At 36.4% G+C, this 17,833-nt stretch overlaps 3 protein-coding genes across 6 annotated transcripts; 1 reads left to right on the forward strand and 2 right to left on the reverse strand.

Annotated features, from left to right (window-relative positions):
* The first annotated feature begins 1,562 nt into the window (after positions 1 to 1,562).
* LOC7463207 (uncharacterized) lies at positions 1,563 to 10,230 on the forward strand. 4 transcript variants are annotated; one of them, XM_024595306.2, is made up of 5 exons: positions 1,564 to 2,001; positions 2,100 to 2,689; positions 3,075 to 3,158; positions 3,384 to 3,528; positions 8,902 to 10,230. In XM_024595306.2, the coding sequence occupies exons 1-5, from the start codon at positions 1,735 to 1,737 to the stop codon at positions 8,938 to 8,940; spliced, it is 1,125 nt and encodes a 374-aa protein (XP_024451074.1). In that variant the 5' UTR covers positions 1,564 to 1,734; the 3' UTR covers positions 8,941 to 10,230. The 4 variants fall into 4 exon arrangements, with proteins under 4 accessions (XP_024451076.1, XP_024451074.1, XP_024451075.1 ...); XM_024595307.2 differs by having other exon boundaries at positions 9,405 to 10,230; XM_024595308.2 differs by lacking the exon at positions 8,902 to 10,230 and having other exon boundaries at positions 1,563 to 2,001; positions 3,265 to 3,474.
* Positions 5,971 to 9,893, reverse strand: LOC7495143 (probable beta-D-xylosidase 7). Its single transcript, XM_024595305.2, has 6 exons — positions 9,474 to 9,893; positions 8,994 to 9,293; positions 8,289 to 8,458; positions 8,103 to 8,200; positions 6,820 to 7,584; positions 5,971 to 6,699 (listed from the first exon to the last, which is right to left on the reverse strand). The coding sequence occupies exons 1-6, from the start codon at positions 9,891 to 9,893 to the stop codon at positions 6,113 to 6,115; spliced, it is 2,340 nt and encodes a 779-aa protein (XP_024451073.2). The 3' UTR covers positions 5,971 to 6,112.
* A 1,229-nt stretch (positions 10,231 to 11,459) lies between the features above and the next one.
* On the reverse strand, positions 11,460 to 16,115 carry LOC7463208 (probable beta-D-xylosidase 7). The gene is made up of 6 exons (XM_002302249.4): positions 15,559 to 16,115; positions 15,142 to 15,441; positions 14,459 to 14,628; positions 14,237 to 14,334; positions 12,514 to 13,278; positions 11,460 to 12,274 (listed from the first exon to the last, which is right to left on the reverse strand). Exons 1-6 carry the CDS (start codon positions 15,955 to 15,957, stop codon positions 11,685 to 11,687), a joined length of 2,322 nt encoding a protein of 773 aa, XP_002302285.2. The 5' UTR covers positions 15,958 to 16,115; the 3' UTR covers positions 11,460 to 11,684.
* Between the last annotated feature and the right edge of the window lie 1,718 nt (positions 16,116 to 17,833).

The following is a 17,833-nucleotide window of genomic DNA, read 5'->3' on the forward strand; positions in this document are numbered from 1 at the left end:
GATCCCATCTTTCTTAAACACGAGCTTTAATTTTCCCAGACCTGCTATTGGCGGCGGTGGATGGGGGAGATGGTGATGTCATGACTGCTTCAGTTGGAAGATTTGGGCTTGCGTTGTTTTTTCTAGATTGTCAGCGGGTATGGTTTTTTTGTTGAAGATGGGGACAATGGTCTTGGCGTAGCTGTGGGTATGGTGGAGCTGGTTTGTCTGGTTTTGCTGGTAGTGGCTGGGTTATTTGTGGGTAAAAGGATGTTTGGGTTTGTTTCGGGAAAGATTCTACTTGGTTTTGATCGAGATTGCAAGCTGAAATTTGAGCTAGGATAAGCTATTATTGGTTCTGGTTAATTGGGACTGTCATGGCTTGATTTTGAGCAGATTTGGAGCACTATTGTTTGGTATTGTGTTTTTGAATTTTTATTTTTATTTTTTTAGTTTTAAATTAATTTTTTAAATATTTTTGTATTATTTTAATGTAAAAAATAAAATTTTAAAAATATTTTTTTTTTAATATGTCTCAAAATAAAACATAACTTGAAAATTAATATCTAACACACATATTCTAAACAAGCCCTAAGTCAAAGGACAGGCTGTGATTGATGTGAGGAGCGGTAGTTAGATGCTTGGTGAATTCTGGTAGTAAATGGAGAAGGATTGTATGTGGGGAATTTTTATTTCACTCTCTTGTTCTCTTGTCCTACTTTCTCTTTAAACAATTTTTTTGTCTCCAAACTCTCTCAATTTTTTTTTTCAATGACATGGAAAGCAAGGGATGACCCCGGGTTTGTTTTTGCCATTTAATGGATGAATTACTGGTATTAATTATTTTAGTAAAAAAAAACATATTTATTTTTAAGGAATTGATGTGAAATACTATCATAGCGGCAAGACATGGTAGCTTATACTTGTAGTATATAAGCCCATGACATTTTATTGTGGTGACAAAGAGATAACTTTACTTTTAAAATTAGATATGAAGATCATCGGCGATTACTTAACAAAGAAACAAATAAATTTTTAAATCTTTGTAACCCGTGTATGTTTTAATATTATTAATTTATTTAAAAACTAAATGAAAGATTTACTGTTTCAATTTTGCTATTAATTTTTGAAAGTCTCTATGCCATGCTGAGTGTGAGATTGGAGAGCCAACTCATTTGTTGTAACAAAATGTCAAGAAAAAGTATGAAAATGAGACGTCCAACATGCTACCAGCAAGGCCACAATAATTTGACATGCCCGCGTAAAATGGATATCGAGTATATCTAAGAGAATAATTTGTAAATTCTTTTTTCCCCCCCTCAAATTTTATATTGCGTGTCGAGCTACCAAAATTTTTTATTTGTTTCTTCGCCTCTCGTCATATTCCCTGCACAGAAACGACCTGATCTGATAATAATACTCGTAATAAGGATAGCGTAATTATCCCCACCAAAGTTTAGTAGATTGGATATTAACATTGCAGGCCCGGGCCCAAAATCAAATGTCCAGGGCTGTGAATCCGTCCGCAGATAATAAAACCCGCACATAGCCCGTTTTAAAAGAAAAGGCTGAAACCTGACGAAGTTGACGGTAACGGAGAGCACCAAATGTGAAATCCACAGAAGTCAAAAGTCTAATCCCAATCTCTAACAATTGCAATGGCTATGAAATAAAACAGTAAAAAATCAACAGCAATGGCTTCCAACGGAAACCCTAAATTTCAGCTCCCCGTGTTACTCTCCCAACAAAACAACAATGGTCCTATTATTTCCATGGAAACCACTCCTATCTCTCCTACTATTCCTCTCCCTATTCTTTTACGAACACTGGATTTCAATCCCTTCTTGCAACATCGTACCCAACACAGATCTCAACCAACAGGAACACGATGTCGTTGAAGAGGAAAACGACAACGATGAGGTTTTGAAAGTCATGTTGGTCGCGAATTTATTACTCTTAGGATCTGACACTAGCTTTTTTAACCTCTATTTTAGAGATTATTACATGTCCAAGGTTTTCAAGGTAACGACAATTCATATCTCTCTCTCTCTCTTTTAAACTTTAATCTCGATGTTTAATTAGAAGAAGAAATCGACTCTAATCTTTTCTATGGGTAGCAGAAATCTTTTTATTCTTTAAAGCCTGACATGCTGCTGGTAATCGGGGATGTTTCGGCGAGAGGGTCGACATTGACGAGGGGTAAATGGGTATCAGTGTTGCATCAGTTTCATGGAATGTTAGGGCCATTTATTGAACTTCCATTTCATGTTGTTCTTGGTGATATGGATGTTGGAGGGTGTAGTGGGCTCGACTCAAATTCAGTTTATTGGATAGCTAGGAGTTTTCCGGGGCTAGACTCATCTGGTTGTGGTGCGTTTGATATTGACAATGTTAGTTTTGTTTCCCTTAACGCGGTTGCATTGCTTTGTGGTAATAATAAGTTGAGGTTTAGTGTTGAGAAGGCTGTAGAGATGGAAAGAATAGGTTCATGGATGGATTCGGAGAAAGAAATGGGTGATTGTGGAGAATTTACGAAAACGTCTGATAGTTTCGGGCGGAGAAAGGATTTAGTGTCATCTGGATTAGGTCCTGTCCTCTTACTTCATTTTCCATTGCATCGAGCGGAAAATGGTGGTTGTAAGGAAGGGAATATTGTTAGAAAAGCTCCTATGCCCTTACGTCAGGGCTTGAATGCATTAGAGAGTAGCAGGTGGGTGCAATTCTTGCATATGCTGATATCAATGGATTTTTATTCTTCGCATGTTTTCACTGCTGATAGTGATAGGATCCTGTCATGTAAACAGTGATGTTTTGCACACTTTTTTCATGTCATATAATCAATATTTGTTTATGCACTCATCACTTTAAGTTGAACGTGGAGGTACAAGTGTGATGTTGAACTCCCTGTGTTATTGTTGAGCGATAGCCAAGATATGGAGTCACATGTTTTCTAAAGTTTTGCAATGCTTAGTTGTCCTCCGATGGGAGTTTATAGTCCTTTCCACGTGCCTTTTATTTTGTCTTATGAATTTGCTTGCTTGAACTTACGTGATTGGGAGTTCTGTTTCTTAAAGTTTCCTTAACGTTTCCTTTAGGGTATATACTGGTGCTCCCTATGAGTTATGGCATACAATCCCTCCAAATGCTACGCAATACATATTTCAGGCTCTTAAACCAAGGTATTTTTACAAATCTTTATGCCGATCATGGATACTAGTTGCATTTATTGTGGAAAAGAGAATATTGGCTGATAATGTGTTTCGCATACTCATCTCGAGTTTGAAGGACAGATGAAGCAGATATACTAGTATTGTTGATGCTCGATGCATTCTGGTATTTTTCCAGAGTGCATCAAACAGTGACTTCTTAAGATGATTACCTGTGGCCTTTGCCCTTGTTTGCAGGATTGTTTTCAGTGCTCATACACATGAATTTTGTGATCACACTCACTCAGATGGGACACGCGAGATAACTGTCCCTTCAATGACATGGAAAGCAAGGGATGACCCCGGGTTTGTTTTTGCCACATTCAGAAGTGGTGGGAATACTGTAAGTGTCAGCTACTGTTCCCTTGCTAGGGAATCTCATGTACTAATAGCATACACTTTGATTTTGTTTCTGCTAATCACATTATGGCTTGTGGCAAATAAACCTTACAACATGTGTCTAAGATAGTGATGGGGAAATCCCTCTTCTATACATTTTTGTTGCATTCTTCAAAATTATAACCTTTCGTTTTTCACACTGCTAGTCATGAAACAATCATTTCTTTAGAATCAGTGAAACAGAGATACAGGGGCAGGCCAATTGTCTGGGAAATTCTCATCTAGCATCACTATTTTCCATTTCAGTTATTATTTTTTTGCAATGCCACTATTCATCACAGGTATTTTGGACAAATATACCTGAATTTTGATGGCAATAAATTCTCCACTGTTAAAAAAAACCCGTATCCCCTTGCAGCTTTTCCTTCAGTCCTAGTTGTCAATTTATTTGTGTGCTCCTACGTCTCTTTAAAGGCAGCAAATAAAAGTTGTGATATAATGATATTGTTCAAATAGTGATATACATATAAATGATGTGTCTCCCAATCCTCATAGGACAAGGAAGCTTGAGCAATTCTAATATTCTAAGAATTGTGTACCATGTCGGCATGCTAAACTTCTAGAGAGAAAGGATCGACTGCATTTCTTTATGCTCCAATAAATTTTCCTTAATTCTTTTTTTTTTAAAAAAAAAATTCTATTAGTTATGTGTACTAATCACATAAAATTTAATATGTACATGATAAAATTCAACTTAAAGCAATTCGGTTTTGGTTTTCACGTAAGTTTTAACACTCAAAAACTTATTCTGCTGTTTATATATAATGATATATGATGTTAGTCTAGAGACAAGTTATTATGCTCTTTGGCTTATAGGCAGTGTAGTTTTGCAAAAAGCGTACGTTTTTTTATGATGGGTCCGACGAATCACACGAGTGGTTCAGATGACGAAGGATATGAGTAAGGATGCTGTGGATGACTATGAGATGAATCTGTCGACTCAACATTATGAGACGCAACTTTTGTTGTTTCATTCTTTGAGTTTGTTGATAAGAAATGAATAGATGGCATAAGTTGTATTTTCTTTTTTAAGCGAGTTTTATAGGAACAAGGTCCAGTGACGATGCTGGTATTCTGTCTGAGAACAACTTCCTCAGGACGAGTGATGCTGGAAAAGTTAGATTTGAGGAGAAGTAAAGAGGGGAAAGAAAGAAGAAGAAAAGAAGAAGCTAGGAAGTAGGAGCTGAAAAAGAGGAGAAAGGGAGAGGGAGGAAGAGAAGTCTATAACTTTCAATTTTTATTAATTCGATAAAACTGTAGTAATTTAAAAATTACATATAAATAATAAAATTCTAATCACAACCAACAATTGAGTTTACAGCCTATCAAGTAAAAAAAATCAACAAAATAATTCAAGTTAAAATCCAATAATAAAATCAAATAAAACTCAATAATATATGCTTGGAAGCGGTTGAGGTGAGCAAAAACTTGAAAAACCAATTAAATCAGGAAAACAAAAAAAAGTTAACTAAAAAATTAAATAAAAAACCAAATTAACCATTTAGAAAATCTAAAAAACAAATTTTGTTCATTTTTTATTTAAAAAATATGAGAGGAGCACTTAAAAAAAACAGTTATAAATACTCAATTTTCTTTCCAATCCTAACTTAAATCAACCCCCTCTCTTTGCCTCTCATCTCTTCCAAATCCCAACCCTAAATCAAACCCAAAAGTAGTCGCCCACAAGCTCTCTCTCGTCTCTCATCTCTCATCTCCTACATCTCCTCCATCTCTCTCTCTCTCTCTCTCTCTCTCAAATACGTTTTGTTTGGTTGCTGAGGAAACTTGCTGAGAAAACGAGGATAATGTAAAGTGAGATGATTATGCCAGAGTACAAATGATACTGGAGGGCAGTGAATCCTGCGTCTTCGGGTTGCTAGATGGGTTCTCAAAAAAGTGTCCTCCTGAGAGCTTTGAGATTCATGAAGTCAAATTTTGGTTGGCAGAGATTTTACTGTAGAACTAAACTTGTCGGGACAAATTCCCGCTATAATGTTGATATTGAGGATCTGTGACGTATGATAATTTTTAGGAAAAATTGGAATATCTGCGCTATGCATTACTTTCTGAGCTGTTATGGTGCCTGAATAAAAAGATGAATCCTTTAAATCCACGCACGATCGCCAGGTTTCCTTCATGCAGTGATTCCTTGTTCAATGACGGCCTAAATCTCTCCCATGCACCTTCGACTCAGCCAGCTTTAAAGCATATGAATAAACAGAAATAACCAAAAATCAGTCTTTTTTTTTCTTTCTACCTGGACTACAAAATTTGGGAAAATATGGAAGTGAAGAAGCCTATTCTGAGATCTTCTATTTGTGCATTGACAAAGCCTCTGTATCCCAATTACCAAACACGTTCCATGGCAGTCATACCATAAAGTGTGTTTTATGAAAAGATCGTTCCAATGTGATATTATTCATTCCAGGGATTTAAAAGGGGATATCCATTGTTGGGAGCCAATATGCGCTAACAAAAATCTAGCACATAACTGCAATCCCTTGTGTTTGAAGAATCATTACCGAGCACTAAAATATTATAGTGATTGGGTATTCCTTGTCTCCAATAAGCAAGAACTGAGATCCTTCTTCCATCACCATCATACCACGATCGTCAGGACTGCTAAGGTGCTCGCAAGGGCTCAGCTCATATTGAATTTCAGCATTCTCCCCTGCATTTAAATTCACAGTTTGGAATCCAACCAACTTTTTGATTGGCCTTTCATTTCCAGGATTTGCTTGCCTCACAAAAAGCAATACTGGATGCTTACCTGCCATCTCTCCATGGTTTTTAACTCTGACAGTAACTGTAAACTTAGTTTTTTCGCAGAGTTCTTTACCAATATTTGAAATTAGCTTGTGTCTTATAGTATTTGAGTTCTTAGTTATTTGATTACTTGAAGCTCTCAAGTAGAGCTTGTTTTGTGTATCAGAAGCAAGCTCATAAGAATAGTTTGAGTAGCTGAGACCATAGCCGAATTCAAAAACCTTTTTCCCGTTGTAGAACCTATAAGTACGGCCAGGATAGCCTGAAGATAGTTGGGGACGCATTCTCATGTCTGTCATTGGTACTTTGGTGAAATCTTGTGGATACCAAGTCATTGGCAATCTCCCTCCTGCATGGCAACAAGATGAACACCATTCAATTGAAAATAGTTTAGCAGTAAAGTATTCATCCCTTCTTTCCTATGCCATTATCGGATCAAATTAATCTGCGCAAACACTTAATAATTCACCTGGGTTATGGTCGCCAAATATAATTTGTGCCAGTGCAGTTCCTCCAGCTTCACCTGGATAGCCAGCCCATATAATGCTTCCAATGTTCTGATCATATTTGGCGAAAGATACATCTACTGGACCTCCACAAAAAAGCACCAGAACAACTGGTTTTTTTGCAGCTTTTGCTACAGCAGTTATCAGCTCCCGCTGCTTCCCTGGGAGCACCAGGTCCACACGATCTTGTTCCTCCTTCTCTTGAGTTTGATCTAGTCCCATAACCAATATCACTTGATCTGCCCCCTTCGCGATTTTTACTGCTTGATTTATTGAAGCTGAAGAGCATGCAACCCTACTGCAACCTGGGTGATACCTAGTGTTCTTGATATAATTCTGCAATCCTTGCAGTGGTGTAACAGTTTTACAGGGTGGACCAAAATAGTTTCCAAGAAGTTTCGTTGAATTATTAGCATTGGGGCCTATAACTGCAAGGGACTTGGTTTCCAATTTTGAAAGCGGGAGAAGCTTATCAGGATTCTTTAGCAGGACTATGCCATCTTGAGCTGCTTTTAGGGCTAGAGCCTGATGCTCTTGGGAACAGACTTGGTCTGGAGCAATGTTGCCATAAGGCTGTTTAGTGGGATTGCCATTGAATAGTCCTAATCTCATCCTTATAGAGAAAAGGTTGTGAAGGGCTCTGTCTATTTCAGATTCCGGCAATTTTTTCTTTTTGACAGCTGATTTGGTGTAGTTCTTCAAGTAATCACCACAGTTAACATCCATCCCTGAAATATTTTTTTGTTTGTCTAAGAAATTAGAAGACAGGCAAGTAAAAACCACAACTTGTTATGCACTCCATATGTTTTTTCTCTTGAAATTAGAAAGTTGAAACTAGTTCCTTAACTAGCTGCTGTGGCTGTTTGGTAGTGACACATGCAAGCCTATATCATTGCTACTGTGAATTGAGACCTGTTCCTTGATGTCTTGATCATTTCACTGTTTCAGGAAAAATGCAAAACCTTTGCACTTTATTGATAGCTTTGCCTAAAGGGCTATTTAGTGGTACAATTGTCCAAGGGATTCTTTCCTTGGGACTTTTTTTTATTTTTATTTTTACTGTTATATCTAAAATCAAACACACTGGACCAGATATGCAAATAAGGTGGATCTTTCCACTTGCGGGCCACACGATTCTTTTGTTCATTGAATATCTACACTATTTTTGCTTATTTGATATGTTCATTTAACTTGCAAACAAGTACAGGCTCTAGTATGGCCATGGAAAAGGAGAGAATCACAATACCGGCTTTAAGCACATCTGCAACGGCATCTTCTGGTGATTTAGCGTATCCCTGATCATCGTGAATTATGGCGACTGCATCACAATCTGATGTGATGTACCTGATTATTTTTCCAAGAACAAAACACCAATGATCATTTTTCTTAAAAGAGAGAAAAAAATCCATCTTTTCAACATTTATCTCCTTACCCGTAGAAGCCCCACTGTCCTCTGGCCTTTTTAGACAATAGATTGTAATCTGCACAATTTGGGACCCCATTAACACGATTATAAGCACACATTATCCCACTAGCTTTTCCTTCTTGTATGCAGCTCTGGAATGGAGGCTGGTACGTATCCGCTAAATCCTGCAATGTGACCTAAACCCAGAAAAAGGTGCTGGCATGTAAATGAAACGGCAGAGAATTTCATTTTAACATGAATATCTTAAATATAGATTTGATTAATTTTAAGAAAGGAAAATAAACCACTGTACAAAAGTAGAAACAACTTCCTTAACTTGAGCAATATATAATTCTGTGCTTCTTTAACTTCTATATTCTCTCCTTGACTGGTCAAAGATTTTTTGATAAGCCTATATTTTTGAATGGTCAAAGATTTTCTGTCGCTTAATGATCACTTTACCCAGATATCCTTGAATTATTCATCTAGTTGTCAGTTGAAGTTAAAACACATGACATAGCCACAGATTAAAGATCATATATATATATATATATATATATATATAATGCAGCATCCAACAGCTTGATTCGTCACCAATCTGTGTTTTTTTTCCTGATTAAAAACTATTTAAACACATCAGGCAGCTGGACCAATTTGGGATCTTCCAATTTCTTTTTAAACATCGCACAGTGAAAGGAAAGAAGACAATCATGACCATTGTGTATCACTTACTTGAGCATCAAAGACGAACCTATTCATGCCTTTCCATTTATCCAAGTCATAAGCAGTAAAATGCTTGCAACAAGCTGAAGCTTGAAGTTGCTCACCAAGGGTTCCTCCTCCAAAAGAGTCCCCTTGAACTCCTCTCACATATGACACGGCATACTTTCCAGCGACCAAAGGATCTTCTCCAGGTGTCTCTTGCCCTCTTCCCCATCTTGGGTCTCTAAATATGTTGATGTTTGGTGCCCAAAATGTCATGCCTGTAGCTTGTCCAGCGTTGTATATCCCTCTCGCTTCTTTTCCAATCACCTTCAAGAATCCATTCACAAATCAATAACGATTACTTTTGGATGTAGAGCTTCGTTTTCTTTTCTTTTCTACATATCCAAGTAACAAGGAGCTATATATCTTTTGCTACAGGAACTGAATCGGAAAAAATGTTAATGTAGAAACACAGGTATTGAGAGTCTAGCAGATGAAGCTACTTACTTGACCAATGCGATACCAAAGATGAGCATCAAATGAAGCAGCAGTCAGAATAACCTGAGGGAAGCTTGTGGCAAACCGAATGGTCCCGTTGAAACGGATGCCTTGGCGCACCGTGGTTTGAAGGGCGACACCATGTAATGCTTCAGACCACCATTCATAGGCAGGGATGCCAAGCCTCGGGATTGCTGGGGCTGTGTCAACAAGTTGGGATACTTTTTCATCTAATGTTAGTCTAGAGACAAGGTCTTCAACTCTTTGGCTTATGGGTAGTTTAGTTTGGCAAAAAGGGTACAACTTTGTTGATGGGTCAGATGAGTCACATGAGTATGGCGGTTGTGTTGACTCAACATATAAGTGGAGTGAAGTAGTGTGGATGGCGATGAGGATGAGGATTCTGAGACACAAGTTTTGGAGTCTCATTCCGCGAGTCTGTTGAGGAGAGCTGAACAGAGGGAATGGAGATATTTATTTTTGAACAGAGGGAACGGGAACAAGGTCAGTGATAAAGCGTTTTTTTTTTTTTTTTTTTTTTTTCCAAGAGAGCACATTGAGGGGTCAAATAAAGAAAATGGGTAGCAAAACGACAGAAAAACTCAATTGTAAAGATTTTACCTTGAGATGCGCTAACTGTGTAAGTTTGAGAAGTATTTTTTTGCTGTACTATTTTGAGAAAAATACTCGTGATAACGCTGATACCGAGCATCTGTGAGGTATGGCAATTTCGATGAAAAATAAAATATTATATCTGCTCTAATGAGTTGTTTGGGTCCCTGGATGGTGACTTGATATAAATCCTTCACGTGCCCCTCTGCATAATGGGCACTCGGCAGGCTTGCCTTGAAGGCTTCACTAGACAATGAGGGCCTAAACCTTTCCCACCTTCAACCAGGCCAACTAGATATCAGTAGCAGAAACAAAACGATGCAGGTGCAAATAAGCACGTAGAAATAGCCATGAACTAGATAGGGCCCGCGCTAAGCTGCGCCAACCCAATTTGTTTTTTTTAGCGTGAAAAAAAATGTTGAGGGACATAAGTATTTCTAAAAAAACAGTTTATTAAATTAATTATATTTAATAAGCATGAATCATTTAAATAATACAAACAAAAAATATATATAATAATGATACATAAACTGATAAAAAAATAAACATAAAAAATCCCAACTTGAGTTTATCTGGATTAACATGTTAAATCATTAACCTTATTATTATAACGGAGTAACCTCTTTGAAAATAAACTAAACAAAACTATGAAATTTAATTATCAAATAATTCAATGTTGAAAGGCAAAACAAAAAATAATAATTAAAAAGGCAACAAAAAAAATCCAAGTCAATCTGAGTTAATCATGTGACTATGAATATATGATTGAGATAACCCCGTAGAAAAGAGAAAAAAAATACAAAAATCAATTTCCAATAAATCAAATATTGAATGAAGAAATTGAAAAAAAATTAATTTAAAAAAAAGACTTAAAAAAACTAAAGTCAACCCGTGTTAAATTTCAAAACTCATGTCCTTGGTCATGAGCCTAAGACTATCCTAATAGAAGGAAAAAAAAAACAAAAAAAATTTCAAATCATTAAAATGCTAAGGAGTGAAATTGAAAAAAAAATACAATCCAAAAAATGATCCAAAATAAAAGAAATATCAATTAAAAGAATGTGCATTAAATTTGATATAAAAATATTTTAAAATAGAATGACGAGAGATGAAATTAAAAACAAAATTCAACTAGAAAAATAATTAAAAATAAACAAACAACAATTAAAAAAATAAAAAAAGGTAAAAAAAATTCATTTTATCGTGCACACATGCAACATCTTTTTTAAATGAAAAAATAATATGTTTCTATATATGAATTCTCCATGCATTTTAAGTTTTTTTTTTTTAATTCGTCGAAGTTTTGGCCTAGACTTGGAAAATTTGAGAAAATATTCAAACAAAGGAACCCAAGGTCTTCAATTTGGTCGTGAGAGCTTCGACTTTACCAATTCAGTCATACCATAAAGTAGAAACAAGAAAAGAGAGTGAAAATTCACATACAATTGATGACTATTTCATAGGTAGTAACATTTATCGATATACACCTGAAATATATTATTTTTCTGGGTGTGTGCCTTACCCCTTTCTCTGGGTTCACCGACATGGTACCAACACCATCAAACTAGTAAATACTGGCTTTTCAGTTTTGAGAACCCATTCTCCATATCAAATTACAACGGAAATTGGGTACTCGTCACCATCTACAACCAAGAAATGTCTTCCTTCTTCCATCACCATCAGGCCATCTTCATTAGCTCTACTAAGGTGTTCACAAGGGCTCACTTCAAATTCAATTTCAGCTCTTTCCCCTGCACCTAATACCACACTTTGGAATCCGATCAGCTGTTTCCTTGGCCTACCATTTCCATGTTTTTCCTGCCTCGCAAATAGTAAAACTGGATGCTTGCCTGCCATCTCTCCATGGTTCTTCACTCCAATTCTTGCACGGCATTTGTTTTGCTCACAGAACTCCGTGCCCAACTCAGAAATCAATGTGGAACGAACTGAGTCGAAGTCGTTGATTATATGCATTGTTGACGACTGATTTAAGTAGAGTGTGTTTTGGGAGACAGCTGTTAGTTCATAAGAATATTTTGAGTAGCTGATGCCATAACCAAACTCAAAAACACTTCGGCCTCTGTAGAACCTGTATGTACGGCCAGGATAGCCTGAAGAGGCTTCAGGTCGCATCCCCATGTCTGTCATTGGAACTTTCACAAATTCTTGTGGATACCAAGTCATTGGTAATCTCCCTCCTACATAGCATCATGCATTCACTGTTAGTACCATAAGATGTCGAAAAATAAAGTAAAACTTTCCACCAGCGTGTTTCTCGGAAAAAACCTACTGACCCAAAAAGAAACCGCCTCTTTCTAGGTCTAGTGCCAAAGTACGATAAGATTCGAGAATAAAATAAGACTTTCCATCACTCATGCATTTTCTGACAAATAAAGAAGCACAGCCTTTCCTTTTAAAACTTCGATCATAACTTTACCTGGATTATGATCACCAAACACGATTTCTGCAAGGGCAATGGCACCACCCTCACCAGGATAACCAGCCCACAAAATGCTTCCAATGTTTTTATCATTCTTGGCAAAAGAAATGTCAACAGGACCTCCAGAAAAAAGCACTAGAACAACTGGATTTTTGGCTGCTTTTGCAACAGCGATGATGAGTTCCTGTTGCTTCCCTGGAAGCAACAAATCAGTGCGATCAAGCTCTTCCCTCTCCTGAGTTTGGTCCAGACCCATCATCAATACTACATTATCTGCTCCTTTTGCTACATCCACTGCCCTGTCAACTGAAGCTGAAGAGCATTGAACTGTATCACAAGCGGGGTGATAAACAGTTTGTTTAATGTAGCTCTGCAATGCTTGCAGCGGGGTCACAAATCTGCATGGAGGGCCTGCATAGTTTCCAAGAAGCATTTGCCCAGAATTGGCATTAGGGCCAATAACAGCCAGAGACTTGGTTTTGGATTTCGAAAGTGGGAGGAGTCTTGCAGAGTTCTTTAAAAGGACAATGCCATTACGGGCAGCTTCAAGAGCTAGTATCTGGTGTTCTTGGGAGCAAACTTGGTCGGGACCAATGTTTCCAAAAAGCTGGCCTTCAGGACGTCCATTGAAAAGGCCTAGCCTCATCCTTACAGAAAAGAGGTTATGAAGGGCCTTGTCAATATCGGATTCAGACAGTTTTTTCTGTTCCACTGCCACTTTGGCATGTTTCAGCAAGTATGATCCGCAGTTGACATCCATGCCTGTACATGTATGTTAGACAAAGTTTAAAGATAAAATATAAAATAAAAGGCTACTTTGGTTTACCTGCTAAGGTCCACCTGATTGAAATGAAACTAAAACTCTTATTGAATGCTAGAAAAGTTAACTATGATCAACATTATTAAACTGATCGAACAACATCTCTGTTCTACTAAGGGTCAAGGATGTAATATAAAGAAAATGTTACTGAAAACTATATAAACCCAGTTCCTCTCCTAGCCTAATAGCTGAAGCTTTTAGGCTGAGTGGTTCTTTGACACTAGGAATATCCTGGTCCATTATTCCACAGATATGTAGAATCCACTAATTGGTCTGTAACAAAAATGTAAGTGAGAACTTTAATAATTTGAGAATGTCGAATCGCTTTTCCAACTCATCCTATTGATCCATTTTTATAGAACTGTATTGTTAAAGTAGACACTGTGATAAAGGAGTATCATGAGTCTAGGAGTCATTTTAAGCTTTTACTATTTAGAAGCTCTCAGCCATACAAGTAACATTGTGTTAGGAAAAATAAGTATCAACTTTTACTAATCAAAGGGATTGCAACACAATACATGAAGTAATTGCTTTCTTGTTCTCTAAAACTTAATTTGCAGTGATTGTAGTCAATTATCTAATTGCAGATTGAAGACTACATGCCGCATGTGAATTCTATCTTTTTCACATACAGCCAGAAGAGAGAAAAGAAGCGAGAGAATAGTTAGCATCCAAAACACCTAAGAAAAGTTAACAAGGGCACAATGATGAGAGTGATGGGCCAATTGTCGATAAACATTGACTTCGGTGCGCACCTACGGGCTCCCTTTTACTGGTGGACCCATAAGATTTAACGGGTCGAGAATCGAATGTAACCAATACCACAAACCTAAAAGCCGAAAACACAAGCACATGCTACTTTGTGACATAGGCAAGGAGATCAAGAGGTAGGTCCTATACCAGCTTTAAGCACATCAACCACAGCATCTTCGGGTGATTTAGCATATCCTTGATCATCATGGATGATGGAAACAGCATCACAGTCTGATGTGATATACCTGATTATTAAAACATTTTGGTAATGAACAAAACAATAATTGACACCAATGAACACTTCAAATGGAGTAGCGTACCATTCACAAGGATATGCACTGCAAATGTATGAAATGCTTTAAAACATACCCACGAAAACCCCATTGCGCTCTAGCAGTTTTGGACAGGAGATTGGAGTCGGCACAGCTAGGGACTCCGTTAACTTTATTGTAAGCACACATTATCCCACTGGCTCTCCCCTGTTCAACACAACTTTTGAATGGTGGTTGATACGTGTCTGCTAAATCTTGCATGGTCACCTGATTTAAAAACAAACAAAAAATAATCACGGTTCACCAACTAGTACACTACAGTGATAGCCAGGAAGTCTTAAGGTGACTTCACTAAGAAAAGAATCAAAGAATGATTTTTTTTTTTTTTTGCCTTCAGACATTTTCGCTCAAAACTGATGCAATCCTAGAACCAAGAAATAACCTACAGCAGTGAAAAAAATTTTTTGGCTCGGATTATATATTGGAGAAAGGGCTTAGAATAAATTACAACAGATTGAAATTGTAATTTTATGTTCTGGCATTTGCTAATTTCCAAAACCTGAAGTATGTCGGCAAAGCAATTGACCAGATTAACATAATTGCAAAACCCAATAAAGGATATCATCCACCAATCTAATCTTTTGAATCAAATAAAAGTTATTGTAGAGCACTTGAAACAAGGAAGTATCTTTTATTTTAGTTCCAAAAGGGCACAAAATAAAAAAGGAAAGCCAGAACATAAAAAATTGGGTGAAGGCCATTTGGGCAAGACACACTTACGCGAGCATCAAACACGAAGCGATTCATGCCTTTCCAATTATCCAAATCGTAAGCAGTAAAATGCTTGCAACAAGCTGAGGCTTGAAGATGCCCTTTAATCTTTCCTCCTTCAAAGGAATCCCCTTGAACCCCTTTCACATATGATGCTGCATATAACCCTGTCACCAATGGATCCTCCCCGGGTGTCTCTTGTCCTCTCCCCCATCTCGGGTCCCTAAAAATGTTAATATTTGGTGCCCAGAATGTCATACCTGTAGCTTGCCCTGCGTTGTACAGTGCTCTAGCCTCTTTTCCGATCGCCTTCGCACATTCAAAGAAAAAATAACACAATCAAAGTCAAAATATATAGAACTTATGTACTAATATTTTCGCAAGTAGTAAGTAAGAAAGATTAAGGTTTTGTTAGAGTGGTCTTACCTGACCAATGCGATACCATTGGTAGGCATCAAAAGAAGCAGCAGTGAGGATGACTTGAGGGAAACTAGTGGCGCCTTTAATATTATCGTTGAAATGAATGCCGGGCCCTGCATTGGAAACGCCATGTAATGCCTCGGACCACCACTCATAACCCGGGATACCGAGTCTTGGAATTGGTGGAGCTGAGTTGACGAGTTGAGAAATCTTTTCATCCAACGTGAGCCTAGAGACCAGGTCCCTGGCTCTTTGGCTGATGGGCAATGTGGTTTCACAAAAAGGGAAGGCCTTTGTTGATGGGTTTGACGAGTCGCACGAGAATGGTGGCTGAGTTGACTCAACTCGGAGGACAGATAAAGTGAAGAAGGTAAAGGTGAAGAAACAGAGTTTTTTCGGTCTCATGGTGGGAATATGTAGACGAAACTGTGAAGCGGAAGTGAGAATGCAAAGTAAAGCTGAAGTTGCAAAAGCCACTGAACTGCTGTCGCCTGTCTGCTGTGACCATTTATGTTTTCTTTCTTTCTGTTTTTTCTAATGGCCACGGTCATGTCTCAAGTGTGATAACAATGGTTCTGGACCAGGTAAAGAAAGTTAACAGAATCTTGATGGGTAAAATTTATTCAGATTAGATGAGCTGGAGCCCACCATTAGCCCCTTTCGACTCCTGAATGAGTGAATTGCCCAAATACTGTACAATTGTGGTTGATTAAAATTTGAAAGATAAAGGTCATAGGTGTCTCGCTAGACGTTACGAGTCATGATAGTATTTTTTAAAAAAAATCAATAAAAATCTTGGATTGATATCATTAATTTAAATTAATTTAATAATATAATATAATTATAAAAAAAATCAATGAATAATTAAAAAGAAAATTGCTTGTGAGTATAATAAAAAATATCCTTAAAATATTTTTAAAATATTTTATTGATAATAAAACAAAAATTAAATAAAAACATGATAAACTCATAAAAAAAATAAAGTTTAATTACCAACAAATCAAACGTTAAAGGATAAATTGAAAAAATAAATAAATTTTAAAAGGGATAAGAAAACTCAACTCGATTCAGCATGTGAAATTTATGGTCTGGTCATAAAAGTGAGATAACATTATAAAAAAAATTGAATAAAACAATGGAAGTCGACTCTCGAGCAAACTAAATAATAAAAAAAATCAATTAAAAAAATATAAATAAAAACTTGAGTCAAATAGGGTTAACTCTACTAACTCGCGACCCGAAACATTAGATCGAGTTAACTCTATGGAAAGAAAAGTGAAAAAAATCACAAAGCTCATGATTTAATAAGCTAATGTCGAATAATAAAAATGAAAAAAAAAAAAAATTTAGAAAAAAAAACCTAGAAAACAAATCAAAGTCATACCGAGCTTATCTTTAAAACTCGTAACCTAAGTCATGAGATCGAGATTACCCCGTGGAAGAAAAACAAAAAAAATCACTAAATAAAATTCTCAATCATTCAAATATTAATGGATGAAATAAAAAAAAATTAATCAATAAAAAGGATTAAAAAAAATGAATAGCAACCAAAAGAACAAGCACCAAGTATGGTATAAAAATAAATAAAATAAAATAATGAGGGACGGAATTGAAAAATAAAATAAATTAAGAAATAAAAAAATAAGAACCAGATTGGATACAAAAGTTAAATGAAATCAAATGTTGAGGAGCAAACTTGAAAAACAATTTCAATTTCAAAAAAACATTAAAAACAAAACAAACAGCAATAAAAAATAAAAAACAAAATTGATATAAATACAAACTGACATAAAACATTTAATTTTTTAAAAGGTATGCACGAAACACAAGGCAATGAGAGAGAAAAAATGGAGGAAAAGAAAAATAGTTTGTTGCAGCCACATCGTCGATCACGTGCCCTACCACCTGGAAAAGCTCAATACATCACTCCCGACGCCATTGTAAAAGTCAACAATTGGTCGTTGGGCAACACCACACGTGCCAGCCACTTTTGGTTTTTAAATAATATTTAGTGTTTATTAAAATATCAAATTGCTTATTAGTCAACTTGGTTATAAATAGAAAAATATGATGAAGATACGAAAAAACCCTTGGATGCCAGTTCAATATATTTTACTTTTAAAGGTACTTTAGTTGCCTTATTGTGATTTAGAATGTGAAAGTTTGAAAAGACTCTATAAATTAGTTTAATATTTTTTGCTTTTTAATGATAATTTAGTTACTGCATTGTCCTTAAAAGATGTTAAAAGATCAATTTTTCTCCAATCATTTCAATAATGAT

This window comes from Populus trichocarpa, chromosome 2, assembly GCF_000002775.5.
Source record: "Populus trichocarpa isolate Nisqually-1 chromosome 2, P.trichocarpa_v4.1, whole genome shotgun sequence".
NCBI classification, from domain to species: domain Eukaryota; kingdom Viridiplantae; phylum Streptophyta; class Magnoliopsida; order Malpighiales; family Salicaceae; genus Populus; species Populus trichocarpa.

What these genes read in the sequence shown, in the direction of transcription:
- LOC7463207 (XM_006386338.3), top strand. Translation starts at nt 1,735, where the DNA reads ATGGTCCTATTATTTCCATGGAAACCACTCCTATCTCTCCTACTATTC. An exon ending in AATGCATTAGAGAGTAGCAG is followed by an intron (nt 2,690 to 3,074) that starts GTGGGTGCAATT and finishes CGTTTCCTTTAG; the next exon opens with GGTATATACTGGTGCTCCCT. An exon ending in TTTCAGGCTCTTAAACCAAG is followed by an intron (nt 3,159 to 3,383) that starts GTATTTTTACAA and finishes CCTTGTTTGCAG; the next exon opens with GATTGTTTTCAGTGCTCATA.
- LOC7463208 (XM_002302249.4), bottom strand. Translation starts at nt 15,957, where the DNA reads ATGAGACCGAAAAAACTCTGTTTCTTCACCTTTACCTTCTTCACTTTA. An exon ending in AATGGTATCGCATTGGTCAG is followed by an intron (nt 15,442 to 15,558) that starts GTAAGACCACTC and finishes GAATGTGCGAAG; the next exon opens with GCGATCGGAAAAGAGGCTAG. An exon ending in GCTTCGTGTTTGATGCTCGC is followed by an intron (nt 14,629 to 15,141) that starts GTAAGTGTGTCT and finishes TTTTTAAATCAG; the next exon opens with GTGACCATGCAAGATTTAGC.
- LOC7495143 (XM_024595305.2), bottom strand. Translation starts at nt 9,893, where the DNA reads ATGAGACTCCAAAACTTGTGTCTCAGAATCCTCATCCTCATCGCCATC. An exon ending in TTTGGTATCGCATTGGTCAA is followed by an intron (nt 9,294 to 9,473) that starts GTAAGTAGCTTC and finishes GGATTCTTGAAG; the next exon opens with GTGATTGGAAAAGAAGCGAG. An exon ending in TGCAGATGTGCTTAAAGCCG is followed by an intron (nt 7,585 to 8,102) that starts GTATTGTGATTC and finishes AAAATATTTCAG; the next exon opens with GGATGGATGTTAACTGTGGT.